This window comes from Salvelinus namaycush, chromosome 31, assembly GCF_016432855.1.
Source record: "Salvelinus namaycush isolate Seneca chromosome 31, SaNama_1.0, whole genome shotgun sequence".
Lineage (NCBI taxonomy): Eukaryota > Metazoa > Chordata > Actinopteri > Salmoniformes > Salmonidae > Salvelinus > Salvelinus namaycush.
This window is the reverse complement of record NC_052337.1, coordinates 40,294,430-40,312,338: the sequence shown is the minus strand read 5'-3', so window position 1 is coordinate 40,312,338 and position 17,909 is coordinate 40,294,430. Positions and strand designations below refer to the sequence as shown.

Here is a 17,909-nt window from a genome sequence, read left to right as displayed (position 1 = left end):
TTTTTTTGTGCACTTATTTGACATCGCTGCCATGCGTCCATGGAAACACAGCAAAACAAACGAGACAGATGTACACGAGATGAGAGTGAAATTCCATAGACCTAGGCGAGGAAAACAGGTGTCTACAAAATGATGAAAGCTGCCTATGTTGTCATTTTGTATTTATAAAACTGTGCAAGATGCCTATAATTAAAGTTCCAGTTGTCCATAATTTGGGTATAATTTCCCAAACCCACAAAGAGGATTTGCAAAAAATACTTTTCAAAAAAGCTCAGGAAATAACAATCACAACCAATTCAAAGGCTACCAGGTAAGGACTGAGTTTACTGCACTGTCCCTTTTTGATCTTAATTAAGTAATGTAGCCTATAGCCTGTATGTGTGTAAAGGTCTGGACCATATGGCACAGGTGGTGGTGAACTTGCCCAATAACCTCAGGGTTGCTGGTTCAAGCTCTGTCTCTGCAAAATGAGCTAGACTGGACGAACTCAATTTAGGCTACTGCCAGAATTATGTTTTAATGTTTCAATCTCGATATATTTTTGTAAAATGTATATACCCCTTCGTAAAAAATTGCATAGCTTACTACTGTAAGGTTGTTGTCTTCACTTATGCCTACTGTATGGTAAAATGTGTCTATTTTACAGAAACCCATTTGAAATAACAGAGGAGTTTATCAAAAAGTACAACAATTCCCAGGGCTCTGAGGAACAAGACAAGTATAATGAGCTGGCACGACAACTACTTAGCCGAAGCAAGGTGTTTACCTGGACATGTCCAATAAGAAATGCTCATATGTTCATTTTCTGTTGCAAACGATACAGGGTGCGTTCAGTTCGATTAAATGTTTGTTACATTACATAACGTCTTGTACTGAACAACACCTTTCTCCAAAACGTTCTTCAAATTTCTTTAGTAGACTTTGAAGGTACGTATTTAAAGGGCAGTGGCCATGCTGACAGCGTTCCCCAAACCACAACCCAACCCTCCCCTTTTTCCGTTTAATTGGACGTACCATAATGTTTTTCGTACTGAACGCAGCCCAGGTGTCAATGTCCCGCATTCATTTCTCAACCATTTTCTGTGACAGTTCACAGAATTCCCAGCAGATGGTGACAAAATCAAATATGTGAGGCTATTTAACTGGACACTACGGTTGGGGCCAATTCCATTTGAATTCCAGTCAATTCAGGAAGTACATTGAAATTCCAATTCTCTTCTTGTGTTTCAATTAGGAAACATGTGGCATAGGAATTGGGTTTACTTTCTGAATTGACTGGAATTGAAATGGAATTGACCCCATCCCTGCTGTACACCTCAAGGTAATCATATTTTTCCTCAACAGCGCAGAGCTGGACTGAAATGCATGGGTGAGGGCGACCACGTTCAGCTTCCTCTGGCATGGACAGAGCTGCTGTTGCTTGGTTTGTGCCGTGGTAAAATTCAAAATGGTAGGTTATTATTGAGAGACCTATTGTGCATAGAGTGCACTTTTCAATAACTGTACTGTAATGATTGGGCTGGGCCCTGATTTTTTTCCTGACCATTTGACCTGACCATTAAAAACTCAGGGCCCTATAGATTACTATAACTATGCAACTAGAGCCTAGAGGTTTTCCTGGTCAGGTCACATGGTCAGGAAAGATTTAGGGCCTTGGTAATTATAATGATTATGAATAATATGTTAATGCCATAGCTGTTAACACAAACCGTTTTTGTTTAAATCAAGACAAACATTGTGTTACCTCTAGATACCCTGGATTCCCTTCTGATGTCATTGGACCATGCTCCAGTGCATGCAGAACAGATTCCTGCCCTCTTTTACCTGGGAGAGTCAGTCTTGTACTGGGTCTGTGCTGATACGTCTCAGAAGCCCAATTTGTACACCTGTGAAGTGAAGATACTCAAGGTAGAGTGGACAGATCTATGTTTCTTTTAAGTACGTGTCACTGTGTGGGAAAAAATACCTTATGTAACAAGTTTACAGAACAGCCATACTCCTAAAACAGGGTAAGAACTTGAATTGCATTATATTTAGTTCACCTTTGTAACTTTATTGTGCTCTTTTAGCTGGGATATTTGGTCTTCTTGAGACTATTTCTCTTTCACATCTCTGGAAACCTGAGTGGATACCAAAGAAGCAAATGCCATCTTCACGTTTTTTTAAAAGGTAGAGTACTAGATGGATAAATAGTGATTCATTCTACTTTTACATAGTAATATACTGTAATAGTGTAATTATTGTGTGTGTTCACATGCAGGTTCAACTAATTGATGTAAACTGTGTTGTTGAAAAACACAACTAATGGCTGTAAACTGTTGTTTCCCTTTTAGCTCTGTCTCAGTGTGAGCCATGCTACCAACCGTATCCAAACATCTTGCTCTCAGTGCACTTCATGTTACGTTCAGGGGAGATCATTTGTGGACTGGGACCTTCTCAAGAGGATTCAGCATCAGTAAGAGTTCCAAATTCTAACAAATCTCCTAAAATATTTATTTTGGTCCTGGTGGAACAGTTGTTAAGAGTGCTGCCCATAATATATACCCTTAATTAAGTAAAAGTACTTTAAAGTACTACTTAGGTCGTTGTATCTGTACTTTACTTTACTATTTATATTTTTGGACAACTTATACTTTTACTTCACTACATTCCTAAAGAAAATCATGCACTTTTTACTCCATACATTTTCCCTGACATCCAAAAGTACTTGTTACATTTTGAATGCTTCCAATTCACACACTTCTCAAGAGAACATCCCTGGTCATCCCTACTGCCTCTGATCTCACTAAACACACATGCTTCGTTTATAAATTATGTCTAAGTGTTTGAGTGTGCTCCTGGCTATCCGTAAATTTAAAAAACAACAAGAAAATGGTGCCGTCTAGTTTGCTTAATATAAGGAATTTGAAATTATTTATACTTTACTTTTGATACTGAAGTACATTTTAGCAATTACATTTAAGATGATATAGCTTTAGACTTTTACTCAAGTAGTATTTTACTGGGTGACTCACTTTTACATTAGTTCTTTTTTATGAAGGTATCTTAACTTTTACTCAAGTATGACAATTGGGTACTTTTTCTACCAGTGCTGTAATGTAAGTTGCTTTGGATAATACTCTTCTAAGTGGCATATATTCATTTAAATCCAGTCTATTCCAAAAATGAATTTGGTTTAAGATTAGTTTAAGATTAACATTGGAAAAGTGTATTCATATTCACTCAAATGCATGTCAATATGTGTAATGTTGCACTGTGTCATAACACAACATGACTTATCTAGGTGACTAATTAAGAGATAATGCCCTCGAAACCGGTATTTGGAAGATATATTGGCACGGGTGTTGTTAGTCCCGAGACAAGGTTGAGTGCTGGCAAACCGTGCCAATATATCCTCCAAACACCGGCTTCGAGGGCATTATCACTTTTATACAACGGGTTACCAACATATTCAAATAATGATTAAAATATTTTAATTTAAAAAAAAAAATGTATTCATACTATTTAATCCTTTCAGGAGATATAGTCCCGACACAAATCTATGGTTGATACCCAAGCCGGCTGGTTGTTCGTTCTATTGGTTTGGTTGCCAGAAACGCGACCCAGTTAAGTCTTTTTGTTCTGTATCTATGGATGCGACCCAGTTGTTCATTCCAAATGTTCCATTGCCATACTGACTGACAACCTTCTTATCCCTTGCTTGCTAGCTAGTCAACTGCAGCTAACTTACAGTCATGTCAAACAGTGTAGCCAGAATAACAGCTAAGTAGCTGCATTTGCGTTTGTTTAAGCTGTTTTCTAGTGACATTTATTTGGATACATCCACAGGCCTGCCAACTTTTGAAGAAAGCTCGGAGTGAGATTTGCTATGTGAATTTCATTGCCCCCTGGCACAACCGCTAGATGGGGGACTGGGGGTCCTTCTCCAGGAAAAAGTTACTTTTTTTAAAGCTCATTTCCTGAAATGCTATGTATTTTGACATGGCTTAGTCCTATGACCAGGGTGGAAAATTAAAAACCACAGTTCAGTTCTGTATTTTGTAACAAAGTACACTCTCTCTGGTACATCACAGTGTGCTCCCCTTTGCAACAAGTTCTCTCTGTCAAGTCGTCCGGCCCTTATACCTGCATCTTTCAGGACCTGAGCACTGTAACCGCGATTCAAGAAGCGATTCTCCAATTCAGCAGATTTGACACTGTAATCTGTTTCCTGATCGCAAATTCTGCGGACTCTTTGGAATTGGCCATATGGAATGTTCTCTTTTAGCCTTTTGGGGTGAAAGCTGTCTGCCCTCAGAATCGTATTCCCATCTGTAGGCTTCCTAAAGATTGATGTGTGCAAACAACCTTTGTCATTTTTACTGATGTCAAGGTCCAAAACATTTATGTCTTCCTTGTTGTACTCTCTACTTAGTTTGATGTTAGGGTTAATGCTGTTAAGTTATTGGTGGAAGGAAATAAGTTCATCTTCTGAGCCAGACCAGAACAGGCAAATATCAATATTGCGTCCCAAACATATAATCTGGTCTAATAACTGGTCTTTAGAAGGATCCAAAATGAAGTCATTTTTACCATTTACATAAGTACAAACCAGCGTAGGAAGGGCTGTAGCAAGCTTCCATGGCACATCCTTTGACTTGTTTAAAAATATGGTCCTGAAAGACAGATGTTATTATTAAGAGTCCATTCAGTCAGTGAAACAATGAATTCTGTGGGAGGCATCTCAGTTTCAGGCCAGGTACTCAATGGTACATAGCTGCCAATCTTTGTTTGTGTTTAATGGTGGTGTATAGAGACTCCACATCCATGGTGACTAAAAAGGAAGCTGTACCTATATTGTTCAATTCCTTAATGTTTTTCAATACATCTGTGGTGTCTTGAAGATAGGCTGGGAGTGACGGCAGATGAGGCTTAATAAAGTAATCAATGTACTTGTAGATGGGTTCTGTCAGACTTTCATTACCACTAATCACTGCTCTACCTGGGGGGGGTTTCAAGATTATTGTGGACCTTTGGAAGAAGATAATACTTTTTTTAACTCCTTGTCTGAAATGTAGCCATTCTCCTTAGCTTCTGTGAGGATCCCTTTCAATTCAGTTTTTAGGTCCTCTGTAGGGTTGAATTCAGATCGGTAGAATTCATCATTGTCTAATTGACGGTAGACTTCTGTCACATATTTGTCTTTACTCCATACTACGGTAGCGCCACCTTTTGTCTGCTTTTTTAACCACAATCCATCCATTTTTTTTCCTCCATCCACAATGATTCAACTGCATCCCCCTCTGTCTTAGAAAGGTTATGTCGTGTTTGGTTAGAGTAAATTTGACCTTTTAAACAGATTCTCCACATCAAAATGCACCTTCTTGGTGCATGTATTTAGTGTGGCATTCTGGACAATGGGACAAAAGGTGGACTTGGGCTTAAAATGTGTTTTTGAGGGCACAGAAACTGCCTGACCTGAAACACTGGTGTCTAGTTGGAGAAATGTTTTGCTTGTACCAGACCTTCAGATGTATAAACAAAATAGGTCAATCTTTGTAGTGAATTCATTAGTTGAGTACGTGGCTGTAAAGGACAGTCCTTTAGACAAGACCCTTACACAACCATCATAAAGGGGTTCTCCAGAAATGTTGATCACAGCCTTGTTCTGGTCCTGCGTGTGGTTGGATAGTCTTGATTTCTTCCTCCCCCTCTGTGTTGGCCTTTTCCACGTCCTCTCCCTCTCTTGTTGGGGAACCTGCGTGGCTCCTCTTCCTGATCTAAAAAATCTTGGGAGGAGCCGACCTCTGAGCGTCTGGGGTGATCCTCATCATCGCTGCTCGTAAATTTGATCTACGCGTCCTCCTTTGTGGGTGTGATTCTGAATTCTTGCAGGTTGCGGGTTCTCCAGGCAAAGACCTTGCCATCTCTACTTCAGGTGTATTTTAGTATGCTTTGAACATGAAATAAACCCGAAAATTTGACAACTTTGTTACTTTTAGATTTTTGGGGGATGAAATGTCAAGAATGCAACAAAAACATATTGCTTTAGGTGGTTTGACACTTTATTCAAACAGTAATGAAATGAGATAGGGACACAGCCAAATGCTAGAAACAGTGGGAAGGTTGGAGTCAGGGATTGATCCCTGTTCTCAGGTGTAAAGTTGTATGAGACACGTGCCAGGGGAGTGTTTCAACTACATTTTCTGCACAGGAAATGTAAATATTAATGGTTGATGACAGTGGGTAACCAAATCATATATTGGAGTCACCTTGTCCATAGACTGCTTCCAAGGTAAAGACACAAACATTTAGTATTTTGTAATTTGGGTGAAATCTCTTTTTAAAATGGGTCTGGAAGAAAATCCTGCTTGCTCTCCAGGAGGGTTGGACATCCCTGATATATGTTTCCAAAGTGCTGGGTGTTTGAAAAGGTTCTTGTTGTACCAATAATTTCTCAAAATCACCCAACTTTCAAGGAAAATCTAATGAATATCAATGTTCAGGTGGTTTATGCCTACTAAGGAAATAGATACAGTTGAAGTCGGAAGTTTACATACACCTTAGCCAAATACATTTAAACTCCGTTTTTCACAATTCCTGACATTTAAACCCAGTAAAAATTCCCTGTCTTAGGTCAGTTAGGATCACCACTTTATTTTAATAATGTGAAATGTCAGAATAATAGTAGAGAGAATTATTTATTTCAGCTTTTATTTTTTTCATCACATTCCCAGTGGGTCAGACGTTTACATACAGTCAATTAGTATTTGGTAGCATTGCCTTTAAATTGTTTAACTTGGGTCAAACGTTTTGGGTAGCCTTCCACAACCTTCCCACAATAAGTTGGGTGAATTTTGGCCCATTCCACCTGACAGAGCTGGTGTAACTGAGTCAGGTTTGTAGGCCTCCTTGCTCACACATTCTTTTTCAGTTCTGCCCACACATTTTCTATAGGATTGAGGTCAGGGTTTTATGATGGCCACTCCAATACCTTGACTTTGTTGTCTTTAAGCCATTTTGCCACAACTTTGGAAGTATGCTTGGGGTCATTGTCCATTTGGAAGACCCATTTGTGATCAAGCTTCCTGACTGACTGATGTTTCCTGACTGATGTCTTGAGATGTTGCTTCAATATATCCATGATGCCATATATTTTGTGAAGTGCACCAGTTCCACCTGCAGCAAAGCACCCCCACAACCATGATGCTGCCACCCCCGTGCTTCACAGCTGGGATGGTGTTCTTCGGCTTGCAAGCATCCCCCTTTTCCCTCCAAACATAACGATGGTCATTATGGCCAAACAGTTCTATTCAGACCAGAGGACATTTCTCCAAAAAGTATGATCTTTGTCCCCATGTGCAGTTGCAAACCGTAGTCTGGCTTTTTATGGTGGTGTTGGAGCAGCTGATCCTTACTGAGCGGCCTTTCAGGTTATGTCGATATAGGACTCGTTTTACTGTGGATATTGATACTTTTGTACCTGTTTCCTCCAGCATCTTCAATAGGTCCTTTGCTGTTGTTCTGGGATTGATTTGCACTTTTCGCACCAAAGTACGTTAATCTCTAGGAGACAGAACGCGTCTCCTTCCTGAGCGGTATGACAGCTGCATGGTCCCATGGTGTTTATACTTGCATACTATTGTTTGTACAGATGAACATGGTACCTTTAGGCGTTTGGAAATTGCTCCCAAGGATGAACCAGACTTGTGGAGGTCTACCATTTTTTTCTGAGGTCTTGGCTGATTTCTTTTGATTTTCCCATGATGTCAAGCAAAGAGGCACTGAGTTTGAAGGTAGGCCTTGAAATACATCCACAGGTACACCTCCAATTGACTCAAATGATGTCAATTAGCCTATCAGAAGCTTCTAAAGCCATGACATCATTTTCTGGAATTTTCCCAGTTGTTTAAAGGCACAGTCAACTTAGTGATGCAAACTTCTGACCCACTGGAATTGTGATACAGTGAATTATAAGTGAAATAATCTGTCTGTAAACAGTTGTTAGAAAAATTACTTGTCATGCACAAAGTAGATGTCCTAACCGACTTACCAAAACTATAGTTTGTTAACAAGAAATTTGTGGAGTGGTTGAAAAACAAGTTTTAATGACTCCAACCTAAGTGTATGTAAACTTCCGACTTCAACTGTAGGTGGTAAGGCCCTGCAATAGACTTGTGTCCTGTCCAGGGGGTGTACTTTACATCAAGATGCCTCACGCTACAGAAACAGGAGATCTTACAGTAGCTCTTACAATGCTACTTCCTTACTACTTATGCCTACTATATAGTTGAAGATCCTTTCCATCATCTTACTCTAAATAGACAAAATATGTGTTTATGAGTTGTGAGACCCCTACCATCTCTGCCTAGCTTGTGCACGTTACTAAAATATCAAAAATGATTTTGGATTCCTGGAGCATTTAATATCCCATGCTTATTTGTATAACTTTTTCAAAACTGTCCAAGAATGGCTGCAATAATAATAAAAATATCATACATTTTCAAATACACAAGTACGCATATCAGATATGTGATTACACTGGCAAAATTGGGAAGAAGTGGAATAATAGAATAAGTCTGGGGAATAACGGTAGTGTTCTTGGTGACGAGCACAGTAATTACCCTATATTTTAGCCCATTGTTAAGAATGAGAATTGTTCCACTGATCAGACTAAATAAAGTAAATGGATAATAAAATCTCCTGAAAACAAGATTACATAAATCTGTCCCTACAACCTAACCAAGGAATTATTATATTCATTCCCCCCTCTAGAATCAACTTACACTTTTCGGTTCAAAACTGTTTGACAAAATGATTTTCACAGTTACAAATAAGGTCACCCTACCAAACTTCCCTGCTAAAACATACTGCAGGTCAGTGGAGGTGCCTCAGAGGAGGAAGGGGAGGACCATCCTCCTCAGTGAATTTCATAAAAATAAAAATGGTAAAACATTGAAAAGCTATTTCGATAAAACTATACCAAATATATTCACATATCACCAAATAATTGATGAAAACACACAGTAGCCTCAACAGCACTCTGTAGGGTAGCACCATGGAGTAGCCGGAGGACAGCTATCCTCCTCTTGGTACATTGACTTCAATACAAAACCTAGGAGGCTCTTGGTTCTCACCCCCTTCCATAGACTTACACGGTAATTATGACAGGTTGGAGGACATCCTCCAACCTATCAGAGCTTTTGCAGCATGAACTGACATGTTGTCCACCCAATCAAAGGATCAGAGAATTAATCTAGTACTGAAAGCATGAGCTACAGCTAGCTAGCTCTGCAGTGCATAACATGTGGTGAGTAGTTGACTCAAAGAGAAAGACAATAGTTGAACAGTTTTCAACATATGAATTTCTTCAAAAATGAAGGAGAAGCGAGAGAGGGTGAGTAATTTTTTCTCACTTTTAGTTTCACTTACTTAGCTAGCAAATGCAGCTGGCTTGTTTAGTTACTCAACACCCGGCTCAAACAGAGGAATGCTATGTTAGCTAGGTGGCTATGACTATCCAACACAACACTGGAACTCTTCCAAGTCAAGGTACGCTTTTGGTTTTATTAATTTATTGCCACCGGCACCTGCCGGTGTAACTGCTTACTGACTGTACACTGTACCTTACTGCATGATTGTAGTGGGTTTACTAACATATTCGTTTTATTAGCTATGTTGACTAGAATGTTACTTTAGCTAATATAGGTACAACGATGTAGGCTGTGTGTAGCGGTTATGACATGGTTTGGCTTGGAAAGGTTTTTTCGCCTGGTCACATAGAGCTGATGTGTTGTTTATTGTCCACAAACAAAGGGAAAAGGTGAGAGGAGGAGAGTGCATAGAGGTGAGAAGGAATACAACGTGGCTGCTATGAAAGTGAACTGTGTTTATGCATGATCAGGTGCGTATTCATTCCGCTAAACGGAAGCAAATGAAACGGGGGAAATGACTAGAATTTGTCCAATAGAAACTCGTTTGCAACTGTTGGACTAATGATTACACCCTAGATAAGCTAGAAGCAGGCAAGCATGTGCAAGGCGGTATTGAATGGGTCACTGTCTGTCCATGTGTCACTGTCTGTCATCTCAAATTTTTCTCTCAACCTGTGTGCACCTACGTTGTAAACTTTCATTCAGGCTAGGTTGTAGCAACCTCATGATGGGTATAGGGAAAATTTGACTATCATGTAGTAGCCTAAACCTATCGATGTTACATTGAATTGGGTAGATGGAATATGAATGACAGCCATCAAACATGCTGTAATAGAAAAAAGAAAATCGCCCCCCCTCATCATAAACGGCAGTAACCGCCACTGTTGTAAATCTGTCTAATACCTTTTCTTTGTCACAGTCTAAATGCCAATCACCAAACGAGGGGACTAATGCGAGTGTGGATTAAATCGACTTTAGTACATGCTGTCAAAAGGCTGCATTCTGCAATAATAGGGACGGGAGTAACAGCAAAAAAATGTTTAACATTGTACATAAAATAGCACTACCGTGCTGCTCTTTTTACAGTTTTATAAACTCAGCGGAGAACATTCTCGCTCTGCATTCAGCTCCACTCTAATTTTTTAGGGGCGTTTCTTTAAAACATGCATTCAATCCCCTTGACCCCTTACATAACTAGACCAATCATATGCTTCAATGTGCCGCTGTTCACTGTGCTGTTGCAAAACAGGACAGTGGGAGAGGTTCCGCTCGTGATGTTAAATTGCAGGCGCAGATGCTCCGATTTCTTAACGATTTGGAGCACCGTTGAAAAGTTAACGCGCTGACTATACAATTAACTAATTCGAAAAATAAAAGCAGTACTTTTCAATGCGTGAGAAGAGGGTCAAATGCGTGTGTCTCACTGCCAATGTGTGAGAGTTGGCCAATGTGTGAGAGTTGGCAGATCTGCATCCACAACAATGAGCTAATGATGGGCGATTTCGCCTGGCATAGAAAATGTGGTCTCTCGTCAGGACACTGTTGTTCAGAGTAGCTAGCCAACAACACAGCTAACACAATCACTTCAAACTGAAGCTGGAAAGGCTGCAAACTAGCTGCATTTAGTTTCGTTCGACCTGTTTTCTATTGACATTTCTTTCTATATAGCCATAAAAATTATGCTGATTCATGATTTCGCCTGGCTGAGAAAAGCTGTCAATCTCATCCCGACCCTTACACAGTTTATTACTATGGGACAGCTAGAGGTCGAATGTCAATACTGAAACAATATTGCAAATGTCAGTGAGACAGAGTAAGGGTTATACAAATCTCCGCTATTGAAAACCAGTTGCTAGTCTAAAAGAAACAGGAGATAATGTCAAGATGCTTTTTACAGTGGAGATCAAGTTGAGCAATTCATATAAATTGCCTGGCTGGGTTGATGAGACAGTGGATCGCGCAGTGAGATGGAACAGAGTAAATAGGCATTTCAAAGTCATAGCTTTAGCCGGTGGTAATTTGTGGAATAAACACATTCTGGAATGCGGTTTCAACCAATAAGCGTCCAGGATTAGACCCACCCGTTGTATACTGTTTGCATATCCCGTAGCTACGTCCCGATGCTTTCCATATGTGATCTGTTGTGTACTGTAGGCTCAGGCAGACTGTCAGGAGTATGACGTGAACCAGGTGCTCTGGCATTGTCTTCTCAGTTGGTACTGCGTACAAAACAATGTCCGCCAGCTCTCCCAAGTGGCGCACCACCTCATCATGCTGAGAGAGGAGCTGCAGAAAGACAACTGGTTGGTTTGAGCTGTGTATTGTAATCTTGTTCTCTCCAACAGTCAAACTTTTCATTAGTGCAACATTAGTGTAGACTACATCACTCATACATTAGTTCATACATTACTCCTGATGTATCATTCTTCATAAATATATGAATGTTTATTTTATACCAGTATCAAGTCAAAGACTTGTGTAATCATCCAAATCAAAGTGTTTTATTCTAAATTAATACATTTTTTAAAATCTATTTTAAATCCAGGTTGGACTGTGCTTTGGGATTAATGGTTCTGGGTGAGGCTGCAAAGTCCAGCTTGTTGTGCCTTCAGATGTTGATGAGTCTCCACATCAACCCAAAGACAGAGCAGGATGGGATTATAGAAGAAAACGTAAAGCTATTAACTGCCATACATATTATGGGCTGGTTACCCCGACCAAGATTAAGCCTAGTCCTGGACTAAAAGTTATTTTTAACTGGAGATTCTCCATTGAGCATGCTTTTTTTAGGCCAGGTCTAGGCTAAATCTGGTTCTGGTAAAGCCAGCCCATATCCACACACTAAATTAACTTCTCTCTCTTTTAATTTCTTTCAGTCGATTAGGTATGTCATCCTCTTTTCCAGGGAGGTATGTCTCAGAGTGGTTGCTGGCCATGGCAGTTGGAACACATCTATACCACTGTGTTAGCAGACATATGCCAGCATAGCAGCAATGCAGAGATACAGAAAACAGCTCTGCTGGGCAGTCAAACCCCTCCAGGATATCACAATACTGATGGACTGCTTAAACTTCTGAACCACTGTAAGTCCAGGAAGTGGCATGACGAATGGAGATAGTGGAAAAACAAGCAAACACTGAAACATGAGCATTGTACAAAAATAGCCACATTTATTTTGGTTTTGGTTTGTGGGAGTAATAGATTTTTCATCATCTTCAGATTTTATGCCTATATGATTTATTAGCCTAAACTTCCATTGCATACATTACAGTTTATAGCAAGAGTACGATCCAATGAAACAGCTTGCGTTAGCCATTATCTTTACACCAAAAGTCTAAAGCAGTAATTCCCTATCCTGGTCTCCAGTTTGTCAGGGTTTTCACTGAGTGTGGTGTCATCTGTTCATTCGCTAGCTGGCGCCGAGGCCTGGCAGCTGCGCTACAGTGCTGTTCAGGCTTTGGTGTGCGTATGCCGAGGGCTCAGCGGAGCTGTGTTGCAGGAGGGGCTGAGGAATGTGGCCTGGATCACTCTGCAGGAACACCTGTGCCAAGAGACAGACCAGAGAGTCGGAGATGCCGCCCGGGTTATAGAGGTGCGGAGTTGTTTTTGATATCTCTAAGGTTCAGATCTTTTCCTAGTCCGGTCACATGGTCAGGATAAACTCTGGGCCTTATTCATCTCAAATGTCAACTTACTCTCAAAGGAAAGATGTCTTTGACTGCTGTATTGTCACAACTGCTTTTCCCTTTACAAAACATTGTTTAAAGCACAAACGTATCTGCTTACCAGGTTCGAGCTGAATAACATCATTAGGAAAATCCTGAAAGTCCTGAAATTTGTCACAGTCTATAGTATGGAAGATTTTGAAAACGAATATCAATTACATGTATACTGAGAGGATTCAGTCTTAAAATCCAAACAGAATCAGCAACTCGGCTTCTTATTCACACATTTATTGTTAGCTGAAATATAATTTGCATCAGAAAAATGTTCAACTGGTTCTTCTGATCGAAACAACGGGAACAAAGGCCGTTTTTGGTGATTTATGGATCCAATTAAAGATTAGCATATTTTATCATTACTGTGGTTATTACCATGGCATTGTTTAATACTCTGTCCAAGTTTTTGCAAATTAAAGGCATAACTGCTAAAATGACTAACTTATTGATTTATTTTTTAAACATAAGTTAAGGTACTGCTATTTTATTTGTTTCCTAGGCTGAAATTAATGTTCCAGAGAGCAGTCTTCTCAGTGAGAGAGGGAAGCCATCATCATCTTCCTCTGCTTCTAGCGTACCTGCTAGTCTACCTGGCCAACTGATCACCTGGAGGTTAGCATGTACCCTCTCTCAGCTCTACCTGCCCCCCACGCCTCTCCAGCTCACCCCCTACACCAAGGCCAAGAAGGAACAACCACCTCCCTCCAACAGGCCTAGGCTGGAAGCCTGTCCTCCACTGCCTAAAGAAACACTCCCTGGCCCTGCCAGTAAGATGCAGCATCCAACCAGACATCCAGAGGAATATCACAGTGCCCCTAGGTAAAGAAAACAGATTTTGGCTAAATTGTTCTGTGTTATGACTACAATACTTTATGTAACTATGGAAAATAAGTGAAATGTAATTTAACATGATGTTATTACATTTATTCTAGAAAAAGTAAGAAATATCAAACTTACATGGACTTCAATGCACGTACAGATGTTGACTTGATGAGAATTGTGGAGGACCAGGTGAGAGCATTACATTAAGGCATACATGAAAAGTGATTCACCCAAGGTATTACAAATCTGATATATGCAGATTACAATTATGAATGTAAATTTGTATTGATAATGTCCCTTGCATAAATAGAGATGTGCCAAAAACAAATCATAGAGCGTAATTAGAAATGAATGTCCTCCTTTTCCAGTGTGTGTGATGTGTTCCTTATGGTGGCATTGTGCCTGGGGATATACTGATTGCTTTTTGAGGATGTTCTCTTGCTAAAAGCGTATTAGCCAACCCTTACTGTGCATGGTGTAGTATATTAGCAGTGATAGCTTAATGGAAGTCATTATAATTTCTGATGATGGTTGAAAATAACTATGTTTGGGATGGAAATTCAAATCAATTGTATTTTCATTTCACTACAGTGGCAAAAAGAACTACAGATCAAAATGGCAGAGGAGGAAGATGTTGAAAAGAATGAATTAGAGAAAGTACAAAAGGAAAAAGAGGAACAATTCAAAGAGATTATGAGGAGGCGGGTGGAAAAAGTCAAGAAGGACACCAAACCATATGAGCTTCCCGGATATCAACAAACGGGAGGTCAAATCTGAATCTGAAAGAGACATAAATTACTTGTGCCATGCTCTTTGTTATAATACTGATCCCAAAACATTTTACCATGGTGATTGCATCTAGCATTATTTTTTGGAGGGAATAGTGTCTTGCATACAACAAGTGCAAATTGTTTTATGCACTTTATTTCATTTAATTGGCAAACGTAACTTGGGTTTCATCCTTTTTTAATCTCACATTATATTTACAGAAAGATAGAAAAATGTGACAAAATGTGACTCTTAACAAGCAACATTGGTAGAAAGAGATTTGCACACAAAACCCTCCCCTGACGCTGATTTGTAAAGATAGCCAAAACTATTGAAATTCTATACCAAGAAAAGCATATTGTTTCCCAAACGTGCTTTTGATTTCAAATCATCCCAGACCAGCTTCTGTCTTGAAGTTGACTTTCGTCTCTCACAAACGGAAATACTTAAAATAATTGCTCATTTAATCAGATATGATAGAAACTATTAAACTAGCTTTGACATTCCCGTCGACATTAAAAACATTACGGAACAATGGTTTCCACATTCATTTACATTGACACAAACAGACTTGAACTTTTTTTTAGCAACCAATGTCCCAGGAATCCTTCTGATTCCGTACCCTAACAGTGGAGGTGCAATTCTTTGACCCTCCTATTAGCTAGGCATGCTGCCGTATCACGCTTATGATACGCTCACCTCAAAACACCCCAGGAAATGTAAGGAAATTATAAACATCGTTACCAGAAGGTTTGCGTTTCCTTGGAATTTCACAAAGGTGGTCAAAACGTAAAATAAAAACCCATGGCAGCATGTTGAAGTGGAATTGCAAATGGCTCAGTCAGGTCACAAGAAAGAACAGAACAGAACAAAAATAGTATGAGCAAACATGACTGGGTTTGTGACCTTTGGCATGTGTCATATGCTTAAGCAAGCGGTTGTACGCTTTTGGCCATAGTAACAAAATGTGTCACAAGAATGTAACTATTGTAGATTTAGAATCTTTGAATCATTCAGATGGATGTCATTAGCAGAAAGGGGGGATTGCTGCATATACTGTATCAATGGTGAGTTGGATCAGTTGCATAGTTTGATATCTAGGCTGTAGGCCCCCATTCAATCAATCGCACATAATAATCAACCACACTGAGGGGGGGCGGTTTCCCGGACACAGATTTAGCCTAGTCCTGGACTAAAAAGCATTTATGATGCAGAATTTCCATTGAAAGTGCTTTCTAATCCAGGAATAAGCTTATTCCATGGAAAACCGGCCTTGAAAGTTCACTCAGAATGTTGACACTACAGGTGTGTGTTTTTTCCCCCTCATCAATATCCAATTATAACAACTTCCCAGAGAGAAGCAGAGTGGGGCGTGTCTGTTTTCACACCACCACCTCAATGCAGTGTGAACATTCTAAGTGAACTCGCAGTGCAGTTTCCCTTTTACCTGCAAGTGATTGAATGGCTTTATGATTGGTACACCCTTGCAAATGTCATGAACAAAACATCCGACTTGTGTGCTCTACCAAGAGAAGCTACAGAAGTGGTGGCGTAAGTGAGGACATTGCAAATCTCTGTTGAAGCAGTAGATATAGTGCACTGAGGCTATCATAAGATATTATTATTATTATTATATATATTTTTTTTTAAATGTGATGGCTGTGTAAAGCAACAAAAAATGTTTTATCACTCACCACAGTACATATATGAAGGTCACAATAACAGACCCATATCAATTAATGTAATGCCACATGTCAATCTTGTGACATCAACTAATTAAATTTCGCATCGATAGCAAATTGTAAGTGACAATTTTCTCCCAAGAACAACATACAAAGATATGTACATAGGGCTCATTATAAAACTGTGAAATAAGGCACATTTTTTGCTCTTTGGAACGACAACAAAACAAGATCTCACTTGCAATTAACAATTTATCACATATAAATGTTGACCGCTATAAAATATTGAATTAATATTTAGAATCAGTTGGCCTTCGAATCTTTTTTCAGGCACGCCAAGGACATGAAGCAATATCCACTATGATTGAAGCCATACCTCGGTATAAAGAAAACAAAGAATCACATTGTACAAAATCATATTTGTGGAAAAAGGAAATCTGAACATGTGCTCTTCCCGATAGAGTAAGTTCAAGTGAAATTGCAACACAAACGTTCCCAACACATACAGAACCTGAGACTGCAGCATAACTAGGTATACTGGACTCAAACAATATAATATTGCACTTGTCGAATTAAGCTTAAACAAGTTCCATTTACTTCTCCTCCTGCCTCTTTCCTTCTCCACCTCTCTCCTTCCTTCTCGTCCTCCCTCTCTTCTTCCTAATCCTCTCCCCTTCCTCTTTCCCTCCTTCTGTCTGTTCCAAGGATGTCCTATGCATTTCAGGCTTCTGCATAGCCTCGCTGACTATGTTTTTCGGCACAGGGACAGAGGCCGGATGTTGGGCATGTTCCGTGGCGATCACCGACTCTCTGGCCAGCGCTCATGTCAGCTGCACACGGTATGTGCTGATCTCCATTGGCTTAAGGCTGATTTCCTCTTGGTTCGACCCTTCCTCAGGCGTGTGCATCAGAGTAAGAGACGCAGGGGTGATGCTCTGGAATTTCAGTTCAGAAAACAGCTTCTCCGTGCGGATCTGTGGGAGAACCAATCCAAACATGAACTGTGGCGTTATACCCGCATGTGTGAATAGGAAAACCCATTATGAAAGGCGTTGATGGATAGGTTCAATAGAAAGATTTGACACCGATGATCACGATGAAATAGCCTTTCCTTTTAGAAGCTATTAATATAACTGGACACTTAACAGGCTTATTAAATATATTAAGATTAAGTGCCTGGGTCAACAGAGATTTCACCATCTACTCTGGGAAATGTTCTAATGAACACACTCTTGGTCATAACAGCCTTGATCTTCCTCTTGGAGAGAGATATGTATTCACTTAAACTGATTATGGTTGCATTGTTATAGTTGTCATGACATTGGAAAAGGAGGAAATGTAATGAAAGGAATTTCCTTCCTCACTGCACACTTTCTGTGGCAAGTGACTCGAGCCGTTTTGCTCGAGGGGAAGTTAATTTCTGTTAAAAAAATGGTACTACTAGCTGCTTGAATAAAGAGCATCGCGTGCAACCCTCATTTTAACCCTCAGGTTAAAATTCCCTT

General features: G+C 39.8%; 2 protein-coding genes across 3 annotated transcripts in view; one reads left to right on the top strand and one right to left on the bottom strand.

Moving 5' to 3' along the window:
- The first annotated feature begins 79 nt into the window (after positions 1–79).
- On the top strand, positions 80–15,074 carry tmem232 (transmembrane protein 232). The gene is made up of 13 exons (XM_038970168.1): positions 80–310; positions 647–758; positions 1,345–1,450; positions 1,751–1,908; positions 2,070–2,169; positions 2,334–2,461; positions 11,574–11,716; positions 11,959–12,066; positions 12,327–12,496; positions 12,788–13,005; positions 13,794–13,951; positions 14,065–14,143; positions 14,546–15,074. The coding sequence occupies exons 1-13, from the start codon at positions 180–182 to the stop codon at positions 14,729–14,731; spliced, it is 1,797 nt and encodes a 598-aa protein (XP_038826096.1). The 5' UTR covers positions 80–179; the 3' UTR covers positions 14,732–15,074.
- Positions 14,863–17,909, bottom strand: part of LOC120025911 (alpha-mannosidase 2-like) — a 68,878-nt gene continuing 65,831 nt past the window's right edge. For both annotated transcript variants that reach the window (XM_038970629.1, XM_038970630.1), the window contains exon 22: positions 14,863–17,378. In XM_038970629.1, coding sequence (XP_038826557.1) covers positions 17,226–17,378 — 153 coding nt within the window. In that variant the 3' untranslated portion in view covers positions 14,863–17,225. The remainder of the gene's footprint in view (positions 17,379–17,909) is intronic.